The 11718-nt window shown below is 36.3% G+C and overlaps 1 protein-coding gene across 1 annotated transcript; it reads left to right on the forward strand.

Annotated features, from left to right (window-relative positions):
- The first annotated feature begins 4709 nt into the window (after positions 1 to 4709).
- On the forward strand, positions 4710 to 10668 carry LOC117972687 (paired mesoderm homeobox protein 2A-like). The gene is made up of 3 exons (XM_034922584.2): positions 4710 to 5407; positions 8023 to 8210; positions 8670 to 10668. Exons 1-3 carry the CDS (start codon positions 5185 to 5187, stop codon positions 9150 to 9152), a joined length of 894 nt encoding a protein of 297 aa, XP_034778475.2. The 5' UTR covers positions 4710 to 5184; the 3' UTR covers positions 9153 to 10668.
- Positions 10669 to 11718: the final 1050 nt, after the last annotated feature.

Consider the following 11718-nt stretch of genomic DNA (forward strand, 5'->3'; position numbering starts at 1 on the left):
AATAATGTGTAAAAAATAATGTAATTGTATGTAAAAATAATGTGATATATTGTAACAATTGTATGTCGCCCTGGATAAGGGCGTCTCCTAAGAAAAAAATAATTATTATTTAAATTCAAAACCTAAAATGTGTGTCTGGTTTCCAAAGAGGTCGGACATCAAGCAGACAACTTGAGAAGTCAGACCCTGACTTCTGACAAAACATAGCCTGTCATTGTGTAGCTTTCTGTAATGCACTTTGGTGTGACAGTTTACACGGGGGGTTGCGCGGTTATTTTTTATTTAAAAAATGTTTTCACATTATACACAAAAAGCATCCTGTTTTCTAAAATGAAAATACAAAATTAGCAATATACTTTTTTGCACGAGCCTGTACTTTTGAAATTCACAGATGAGAACTTTCATTTTGGTTTTAATACTGCATTGTATTTGGTGTTACCTTTGAGATTAAGCTTTGGCCTTATTTATTTATTTATTTATTTACCCCTTTTTACTTTTATATTCAAGCGCCATGATATAACCACGCGACTCATTTAAATGCCCATCGGTTTGGGGGAAAGTTACAATAAACAACACACACACATGAATAACCATGATTTCCAAGACAACCTAGCAAGCAAAATAAGGATTAACCATGCTTATCGAAAAGCTGTAAATCAAGTTAATAAGGTTCTTACTGATTTATTAATTACATTAAAAAGTTTACCAATAAACATTGCAGTAATTGCAATTGTTTGTTTTATTATTTGTACAGGATAGCATAACATTACGTCCACACCCAGAAAATACATATAAAACATAAACATACATATATATATATATAGGAGAGTTTACACAAAATGCGAACAAATCACGTTTACTAGACAATAAAATATTGAGTTACATATTATTGTTTGTTTCTCTAGCAAAACAAACCGGTATTTGTTCTCTTTTAAAAAAAAATAGCGACAGTAAAAGTTAGTTAGTAAAAATGTCAACTACAAAATGAATTTCAACCAAGGTGTGCGTGTAAACCAACAAATACTGTGGTTTTAGTTTATTCTCAATGGTGTTTTCGTTTTACTCCCATATCAGAATTCTAAGAGGGCCCTTTTGAAAAAAAGTGCGAAAGAGCGCGTGTCTAGAGGAGTAAAACGATTCTAATGCATCAAACTAAACATTGTTTCGTTACATTTAACACAGATTGTGTTGTCCGTGAACACACACCGTGGTGTATTTATTAATCTATTGCACAAAAGAACGTTTACTTTTTTTAACCACACATCAGAATTAAAGATGCAACAAAAGTATAACCAGATTTAAATGAGCAATATTTCATGAAACATCCAGTTAATGCTCTTGTTCCGTTATACAGTAACGAGGACTATTTGCATAGACAATTAATATATTTTATTACTGGGCAGCGTTCACATACTAAACAGCGAACACTATAGTATTGCCCAGTGAAGCACCTGGATGGCCTATAAGGTTTACAGTCATCCTGATTCAAGTGCATGAACACAGTGGTGGTTTTGCACCTGATGCAGCAACACGGGCGCGTGCGCTAAAGAACTCAAATCCGCTTTAATCTGCAGTAATGTTTTAATGCAAGGAGGGCCTGTACTTGCAAACAAACATATGGCAGCAGGCATGCATTATTGAAGCAATTTAACAAAATATAAAAATGATTTCTTCTTCTTCTTCTTCTTCTTCTTCTTCTTCTTCTTCTTCTTCTTCTTCTTCTTCTTCCTCTTCCTCTTCTTCTTCTTCTTCTTAGTAGTCGTAGTAGTAGTAGTAGTATATAAATACTAAAATAAACTTCAATTCAATGACAAATGTTTCGACTCGAAGTCTTTTTTAATGCCTTCTAGTGAAAACGTTTGTCATTGAATTTAGTTTTCTATTATTGTTCCTAAATGCAGTACTATTGAATGTTTAATCGTTATGGATTTTATTAATGCTACTATTATATCGTGTTGTGCATGTAATTACTGGTACCTGGATGTATCATCTTCCATGCATTACCATATTTCTGAGGACCTGCAGTCTGCACATTGAAACAGTGACACAATACAATGACACAATAAAGCTACTTAATGTAGTTTAATATATACTTTTAGCGTGGCGCATGCTGTGCGTGATGGATGGGTTTGGATAGAGTATGGGGTCCTATAGCGTCTACCAGCTATTTGCTCTCGAATTATCCAAATGAACCATGACAAACCTGCTGGAAGCAGCCCGTGTCTAACCTGGTTACAATTCACCAGCCCCGCGGATATAAAACATGCGCCAGATCTACAAGAAGAAGAATAGGAATAATGCAGCGACCAGATTGGGACTCATAAAGGGTCCGTGTTGTTCTTTATCGGAAACCCCTGGAACATGAGCTGCAGTATAGCCAAGCAGGCTCGGCACGCTCCCTTCTGCTGGTGGAAAAGGATGCTAATTGAATTAGGAAGGGAAAAGGAACGTGATTAGAGGAATGATTTAAAAGAGAATTTCTGTCTTACACCGATTATTGAGCAAATCACGATTCAACCGTTATACACTATCTGGTGTATTTTTTTCTATCAATATGCTGACAAGGAAGCTATTAATTGTAATAACATTTTTAGCAAAATCCTTTAAAAATGTAATATATCACACACACAGGGAAAACGTTGATCTGTTATTTTGTGAGCCTCTGTTTAAACTCCAGTAATGAAAACTATACAACCATAATGTGTTCAAATATACAGGGATTTTCTGATTCAATACCTCTGCTCTCTTTGGTTTAGTTGATAATTCAGATATAAACAATAACCCATATAAACAATACAGTAAAATGTAATCGTGTTCAAATAAATACACAACAAATTCCTTCAGGCTATATATGTGTTTAAAGTATTAAAGGTCAGGTTACGAGTTAGTAAACAACAATACGTCACAATTATTATAAACATATTAATTTATTTCAATCTATCTGTATTAAAAATAAATGTATAATGTATATTTTTTATGGATAAAGCATAATTAATTTTGCTACATTCAATTTCTCTTCCTAAAACTGCATGTTAATCTCGCGTTACTGTCAACCTTTGAATCAATGTTCTGCTAGAAAAAATAAAATGCCACAATCCAAAATTGGTTTTAGTATGGCTTGTAGTCTATATGGTAACAAAATAAAGGTGTGGCAGTTCTAAAATACCTTAATTTAACAATTGTTATTAGGCACAACCAATAATAATAATAATAATAATAATAATAATAATAATAATAATAATAATTGACATCAAACTGCTTATTTAAAACACAATTTAATTACATGATCAATATTATATCACCAAATGTATTTTAATATCTAGTCTGTATTTAATGTAGCCTTCATTTCCCCGCAAATGAAAAAAACGAATCGCTCTCAGTGACACTGCAATGTAATTTTATTATATCTGTCTACTCCAGCAAAACTGAATTAATACCAGTTAAATAGAAACAAACACGCTCATAAACCGCAAATATTATCGATTTTTACGAGGATTTGATTAAAAGGGAATTCATAAAAGTGTAACCTCGCTCTAATGTGTGAGCAAATGGCTCTATGGTATTAGAAAATAGAGTTAACTGGCCAACCGCTCATAATGCGATAAAAAATAAATTCCTCGGACATCTCTCACTTCATTTGAGAGGTGAAATACTATTAAGCACTGTTAAGTACTAATCAAGGCTGAGCAAATATGGTAGCATCCTTTCAATTAATTTCGCAGATAAAAGGTGATATATTTATCACCAAACGAAATGCTTTTAATTTCGTTAGTTAAGTTTGCAGGGTAACGAGGGGCTGTAGAAATCTGCTACAGACAGGGCACCCCAGGCCGTATACACAGTACAAATAAATAACGGGTTAATAATTATTCACCTTATACACAATATCGTTTTTCTTATCATCATAATGTTGGCAAATGTGAACCAGTATAGCCTAGATCCCCAGCTTCATTCATCGGTTTTTAGGGTTTCATTAGGTACCTGGCCCTTTAAGTGTCAGTTTTCAGATCCGTTATACTTTTGTTATGAATGTGTCAAATGGAAAACCATCTGTTATATTAAAGAAATTTCAAATTATGGCGGGGCTTATGTTTTTTCCCCTCGTTATTATATTACCTCAGAGGCGATACATTTTTTTCCCCAAATCACATTTTTAACGAAATGGTAAAGCAATATAAATCAATTTAATTAGCCCGGCTGAGATTTCGTGTAACACTGAATTGTGTTTATTAACGTAAAAAACGGAACGGTTTATTTTCTCATGTGTCTGTGTGAAAGTGTTGTTCTTACGTAACAGTGAATAAAGCAAAACATATATCTGTAACCTACATATAGGGAAGATGATCCAGCTCCATCAGTTTTCACACATGTAGGTATATAAGAGATGCGAAATAAATGGCTAGCCACACAACAAAAAAAAAGATGAAAAAATATTAACAAAGTTAATAATTGGCAAATACAATTTTAAAAATTAAATATAAAATTATAACATGAAATACAATGCTGTCTTTATGGTTTAATGCTTGAATATTACATATCAGAATAAAATTATATATATATATATATATATATATATATATATATATATATATATATATATATATATATATAAGGGTTAATGGAGAATTACTCATGCATGAGACTGGGAGTGGGCTGTCCACTGGCAATGCCCCCCAATAGACTGTGAGATATTGTCATTCAAAGAGACCACCGCCTCGCCATTGTCTCTACGACTGCCAAGTTTATTATAAACACTGCGAGCAGCTCAGAAGCAGTGCACTGTCAAAGAGGGCTCTGGATAGCAAGAAAGACAGTCAGAGAGAGAGAGAGAGAGAGAGAGAGAGAGAGAGAGTGAGCGAGACACAGAGAGAGAGACAGTGGGTAACGTATATGTATGAGAGGGAGAGTTGACAACACCGAGTCTGAGAATACACCACAGGACTGGAAACAGCGCATTAGTTTGAGACAATAGAAAAGAACAGATCAGGATTTAAGCAGGGAAACGAGAGAGCTAAAAAAAAAAAAAAGAATTAAAAATCCTGACACCATCTTTTGCATCCTTATTCGGTGCTTGAACCCAAGCCTTATATTTTTTTTATTTATTTTTTTTAAATTTTTTTACAAAACCGTTTCTTTACTCTTTCGCTTTGAAGCGCGCTCGCCAGAGTTTGCCTGCTGCCTCCCATGTACAAAATGGATTACTCTTACCTGAACACCTACGACTCGTGCATGGCAGCGATGGAAGCCTCGGCCTATGCTGACTTCAGCTCGTGCAGCCAAGCCAACACATTCCAGTACAACCCCATTCGGACCAGCTTTGGGGCCAACCCGGGGTGCCCGCCTCTGAGCACGGCCAGCTGCACACTAGGCGCCCTGAGGGACCACCAGCCCGCCCCTTACTCCACAGGTAAACCTACCAGCTAAAATAAACTACAAAAGGTTTTAAATACTTGCAAGTATCTTATATTTTTTATAATATCTGTTGTTATACATTATATTTAATAGCTACTAAAACCAGTATTTCCCCAAAACGTTAATACTTATTTTAAGGGTAATTGTAGATATGTGTATAAGATAAATACAATTGCTAATATAAATCACTAACAGAACGCACTTTTTTATATATATTTTCATTGATCCAAATGCATGTCTTCGGCAAGACATCAAATCCAGTGTTATGATGTTTTTAAGTTTCCGTAATGTTGTTCCAGAATATTTGCAGCAAATAAACTCTGCGGTGACGTTTTCCTGTCTTGTCGCGCGTCTTTTTGAGGAGAATCCAGCAGCAATGACTTTATAGCTTGCCTAGGAAACTTAATTTTGTAAAATGCGGTTACAAAACATTTGGCGGCTAATCTGGTTACCTTCAAGAGTTTGTTTTAGTAGCCTAAGTATTCACAGCTCAACACATTAATGTATAATTCGGTTACTGCAACCCAGGCTATTGTCGAACACTATAATTTAATATTTGCAGAAGTGGGGATATAATATTTTTTTAAATGAAATAATGTATTTTATAAGAGTGCTACATTTTCCAAACATGAATGTCGCTTAATTCTGTGTCAAGGGTTAACCAAGATTTTAAGGGCCGTTATCTGAAACTGTCTGGAACAATTTATTCCGTTGAGACACACAATTTTAAGCATTAGGCTATTTAAATAAGAAGATTATAATGCATATACTACAGGTCAGTGTTACTCGATTACATTGTATGAAAACGAATTTTAAGATCCAGAGTTAAATTATTTTCAATATTACATATACTTATAGCTCCTTCGTTGCCAAAGAGCTGGTTTAATATAGACCGTTATATTTTATTTACCTAACATTATTCAGTAACTTTCCACAAACAGTTTGTTTGATTAAAAACAACACAATTGTGTATAATTGTATAGTGTATATACGACTATTAACTTCTTCTTCTTCTTCCTCTTCTTCTTCTTCTATTATAAAGATTTAAAGTAAACCACTCCCTATAATTTTTCATCAAGACGCAATGCGGATTGACCAATGCACTGGAGTAAACCAACGCATAGCTGGGGGTTATTTATTTATTTATTTATTTATTTATTTATTTATTTATTTATTTATTTATTTTGATTACGTTTTTTAAACTAAAGTAGCCTACACCTGGGACTTCAAAAATATCACTCTGGATTTAACTGTAACAGTGAATAAAACGCCCTTTCTGTCTGAAGTTACTCTCACCCTATTGTCATTTGAGGGATTAAGAAACTGACATCAACACTGATCAGGAAGAAAGGAAAGAACCAGAAAAGGGGTATTTCAAATTCTTTGTTTAAAAGCGGGCTAATCCCGTTTCTGATCAACATCAATATCCTAATAGCACTCTTCCCCTGTTCTAAACGAAATACCGCCCTCACAGTGAGCGCAATTCCCCGGAGCAAGGCAATCATTTACTGCAGTGAATATGAAAGAAATAACCCACTGCAGCTAAACCCGTAATAATATGCCACGGGCAGTACCGCCATCACTACCGGTATCTCTCTGTTCCGTCACTATCCGTATACCTGGCTTTGCAGCTGACAGGTACCGGGGGATGTGGTGTAAACGTGAAGGAACATGCTCACAAGGAACTCTGATGATTGGGATTTTAAGGTCCAGCTCTAAACTCTAGCTATAGGAATAAAACGAACGCCATCACTCATGCGTGCGCAGCAGTAGGCTCCCACAAACGCACTGCAAAATCCAAACACAATAAAAAAAAAAAAAAACGTCAAGAGCCTGACCGTTCTAATCCAGTGTGTAGGAGCACTTGCTCACAAGGAGGAGAATATGGTGCTGTACTAGTATAAAACCCCTTCCTTTATTCATTTCATAGTGTCAACTGTAAGATCCATAGGGATGTATATTATGATCTTGCATCCTGAATGTCTTGTTCAGGTGTATAGCAATATAAGAAACACGCTTAACATTGTCAAAGTCAATTGATTATGTAACCAGTTCCCCGGCCGCACTGGTACTATTATTGAGCCTAAAGATCCTGAGAAAAATCTATGACGATTAGTAGCATTAATGTCATTACCTGCGGTTATAGTTATGGTTTAGGGGTAACCTTAAACTGTTATTAAGCATAATTTCGTTAAAGCATGCTTGGGATCCACAAATGCATGTCCTTTTGTACGTTTTTGTGAATGTAGGTATGGCCAACGATACAGTACAGTAAAGGCAGGTCCACTTAATAGCACAGCAGCTGAACGTTTTACGCTTGGGTACTGGTAGATGGAGCACGGGACGGTCAAGCCTAGTTGCCAACTATACCAATCCAGGCCCATTAATTTTAAATACGAACTTCAAACAAAAATCTACCAACCTCTGTAGCATTAGGCTTTTAAATGGATGCTAAAAAACAAACAAACAACCAAAAAAAAACCACTACGTACAAATCTACATTCTGCTAACTACTTGCTCTCCAACAGCAGTGCGTGAAGGGACTGCAGTACTGTGCTACCCTGGGAGTCGATTTCATGTAATTAACTTCTTTTAATTGTTTCCCTTCAGTACCCTACAAGTTCTTCTCCGACCCCTCTGGGCTGAACGAGAAGCGGAAACAGAGGCGGATCCGAACGACTTTCACGAGCTCGCAGCTGAAGGAGCTCGAGCGAGTGTTCGCGGAGACTCACTACCCCGACATTTACACAAGAGAGGAGCTGGCGCTCAAGATAGACCTCACCGAAGCCAGAGTCCAGGTGAGAACACGCCGCCAGTGAAGCAGTGTAACAGCAGGGGAGCTCAATGTATATATATATATATATATATATATATATATATATATATATATATATATATATATATATATATATATATATATATATATATATATATCGATTTGGAAGTTATTGTAACGGAAAAGGACCACTGCATGTGTTTTTTTTTTCTTTTTTATTTCTTAAACTCCTCTACGCTATTTGCTTGTTAATGACAACCTTCCTGACCATTTTTTTTAAAGCTTCTGTACGTTTTATTCCACCCTGGGAAAAAGTGTACACGTTGTGCAATATGCTACAAAAATAGACATTCTGTTTCTTGAGAGCAAGTTAGAATGGTTGCTAATAGACCATTAACACTGTGCCTTAAAAAAATGTGAAACAATTTTCAAAGGCATTAATTGGTTATTATGAGTACTATTATTCATTATATTTCCCCAGGTTTGGTTCCAGAACAGACGCGCCAAGTTCCGCAAGCAGGAGCGTGCTGCCAACTCCAAGGGAGGCAGTAACGGCAACAGCAGCAGTGGGAACTCAGGCACCAAGAAGGGAGACCCTAGGTCCTCATCGGAGGATGACGAATCAAAAGAGTCGACATGCAGCCCAACACCAGACAGTACCGCCTCCCTCCCTGGCTCCGGGAACATGGGCAGCCCTGGGAGCAGCCTGAGCCCCAGCCCAGTGTCCGTGTCTACAGGTGCAGCAGGCTATGGGAATGCCCCTTCCTGTGTGCCCCAGGCTCTGAAAGCCCCAGCCTGGTCCAGTATCGGAACCTCAAGCGGTGGTGGTCTCAACCCCAGTGGAGTCCCAAGCTCTGAGCTCTTGAAGACCTGGCAGCCTGCAGACAGCATGGTGGGACCCTTCGCTGGAGTGCTCTCCAGCTTCCACCGGAAACCCAACGCCCTCAAGACAAACCTGTTCTAGAAACATACCAATGGACTACTCTCCAGCCAGACTCCTTCTGCTTAATTCACCTGGAGGCCCTGGTTTGTAGGAGGGAGAGAATGGGGTGGAGAAAGTAAAATGCTTTCACCTCCCCCCCCCCCCCCCCCAATATTTAATGCCACAAAAGTAGTACAATTTAAGACTACTGTTCGAGAAAAGCCTTGGACAATTCTAGAACCAAACTTTTGTTTTCCAGTATTATGATACAGTATCAGAGCTTTGGAGGAAACAGAGGGGTGTACTTTTATATAATACCATTCAGTATTCTATAAGGCAGGGTTCACAGAGTGCTTTACAGGGCTCATTATCTTGTAAGAAAAACACAGCTAAAACAAGGTATTGATTGCCTTTACCTAAAAACTCTAAATACTGAAAAAAGAAACCACATGCTATCAAACCAGCACATGCCACTCTAATTGAGTAATGTACTAGCATGCTACTGTGGAGTTTAGTTAGTGAACTGGTTTAATTACCAGTTAACAGCAGCACATCCAACTTTTTATAAAGAACAAATAACCATTTGGGTGTAATCTATAGACTATAGCTCCTGAAAAAAAAACTTAATAAAATTAATAAATTATACGTGACCAAAACGTAATAATAATAATAATAATAATAATAATAATAATAAAAGAAAAAATAATAATTTATTGAACAAAAAAAGGCTTTTATTTATGGTCATACTTTTTTTTAAGTTAGTAATAAATATTGTAATGTAATATTATTTGTAAATATTATATAAATATTAGGTAGTGTAGTTTTTTTGTTGAGTAATAACAATTCAGACATTCCAAAGAGAAGTTGTTTAAGCCAATGCCAGCCTTTCATCTGCCTTCCTTCCTCAGTCCTTAGGTAGTGAACCACACAGCTCACAAGCCTTGTTACAGCCTGATTGACCACACATAGGAACAACAGCTTTATGGCAAAATATATACCACAAGTAGGAAACTTTTACCAGGTGCACCACATATTGTTGGATACACTGAAATACCATAGTGATCCAACTAAATCTGGCAGCAACTTTCAAGAGTTTAAAATGGTTTTCAGTGCTTCGTGGTTCAGTTTTTCCCTCCAATTGTTCTTAATTTTTAACCAGATTGCCAATAATGTTGTCCTTTTTTAACTTCTGGATTTTTTGTGTTTTAAATTTATATGTGCCAACCCAAGCACTATGTTTTCAAAGTGTAGCAGATGCAACCACACAGGCTCTCAATGGAGGCTGGATTTCTACTGCAAAACATCCTCTGTCCTTGGTTCTATCCAAAGAACTGATTCGGGTTAGCATTGGTAGCAAGAAGGCTGTTGGCTGTATGTGTGTGTGTTTGTTTGTGTAGTGGAAAGGACTATAATGGATGGAAGACTTTGAAAACTCTGTACAGCTGCTAATAATAATAACAAAAAACAACGATTTAAAACAAAACGTATTTGCTTAAACACTGTATATTTTTTCAAATGTGTGATAACTGTTACGTTATAATAAAATACTACACCAAGATTTCTGATTGGTCTTTGTTTTGCCAAAATTATGCATTGCACCACTCTTCCATTTGAACACTATAAAGGCAAGAAAGAAAACCATTTGATTAGCCTCTTGCAGAACTGTGTACATTCCTGTGTGCTTTGTTTTCCATTGGTTGTTACTGTTTACTGAAAGTTAAGAGTTGATTTCTTTGGGTCTCAATTATAAATAGTTCACTTTGCCGGTCGAAAGAGGATAGTGAAACAAATTGTGCCAGTATGGTTGGTGATACATAAAATAAAGTAATTAATTATCAGCAGGATCTTTAGAACTGCTTATCCCCGTAGCATCAGTAGAATCAATTAACAATCAAGGACAATATGCCAATGCAAGCTGAATGACAGCAGAAAAGGCCAGGCAACAAGCTGCAATAATATATCAATAACAGCAACTTTCAAGTTTATCGTGTTGACCAAACTGCTATGGGAAAGGCAATGTTTCCATCAGTGTAGTGGCGAAAAACCAAAACAAGTGCCGGATTATCTGTTATGTGAGCAAGTGGACTGCAGCCCCAAAGCGCATGTGATCCCTGGTTGAGGACAAGATACAAAAGCAAGGCTGGTGATGATGACCCTCAATGCTGTGTTTACAACAGGATAAAAAGAATGGTGTGCTGTTGGTTGTTGGCGTACCTTTGTAATATGATAAAATTCTCGATTCTGCTTGCATTTTTTAGAACAAACTGTTAATTGAAGTGGGGCTTTGCTCAGCCATGCTAAATGATAATGCAATTTAAATAAATACATTTAATTTGCAGTCTAGGTAGCCTAAATCAAGTTTGTCTCCAAAGCAGGTCTCACTTACTATTGAAGTCTTCTTTGTAATCTTTTGCATTTCACAGGTAGTAGTCTAAGGCAAGTCCATTATCATTTAGAGATATCTCAAATTAATTTATAAATACCTCTAAATATTTTAAGATAATCATTGAAGATATCTACAATACATTTAGAGGTATCTGAAAATTATTTCCAGATGTCTTTAAATGGAGCTTTAATATCTAAATGCATTTTCAGATATCTTTAAATC

Source organism: Acipenser ruthenus, chromosome 8, assembly GCF_902713425.1.
Source record: "Acipenser ruthenus chromosome 8, fAciRut3.2 maternal haplotype, whole genome shotgun sequence".
NCBI classification, from domain to species: domain Eukaryota; kingdom Metazoa; phylum Chordata; class Actinopteri; order Acipenseriformes; family Acipenseridae; genus Acipenser; species Acipenser ruthenus.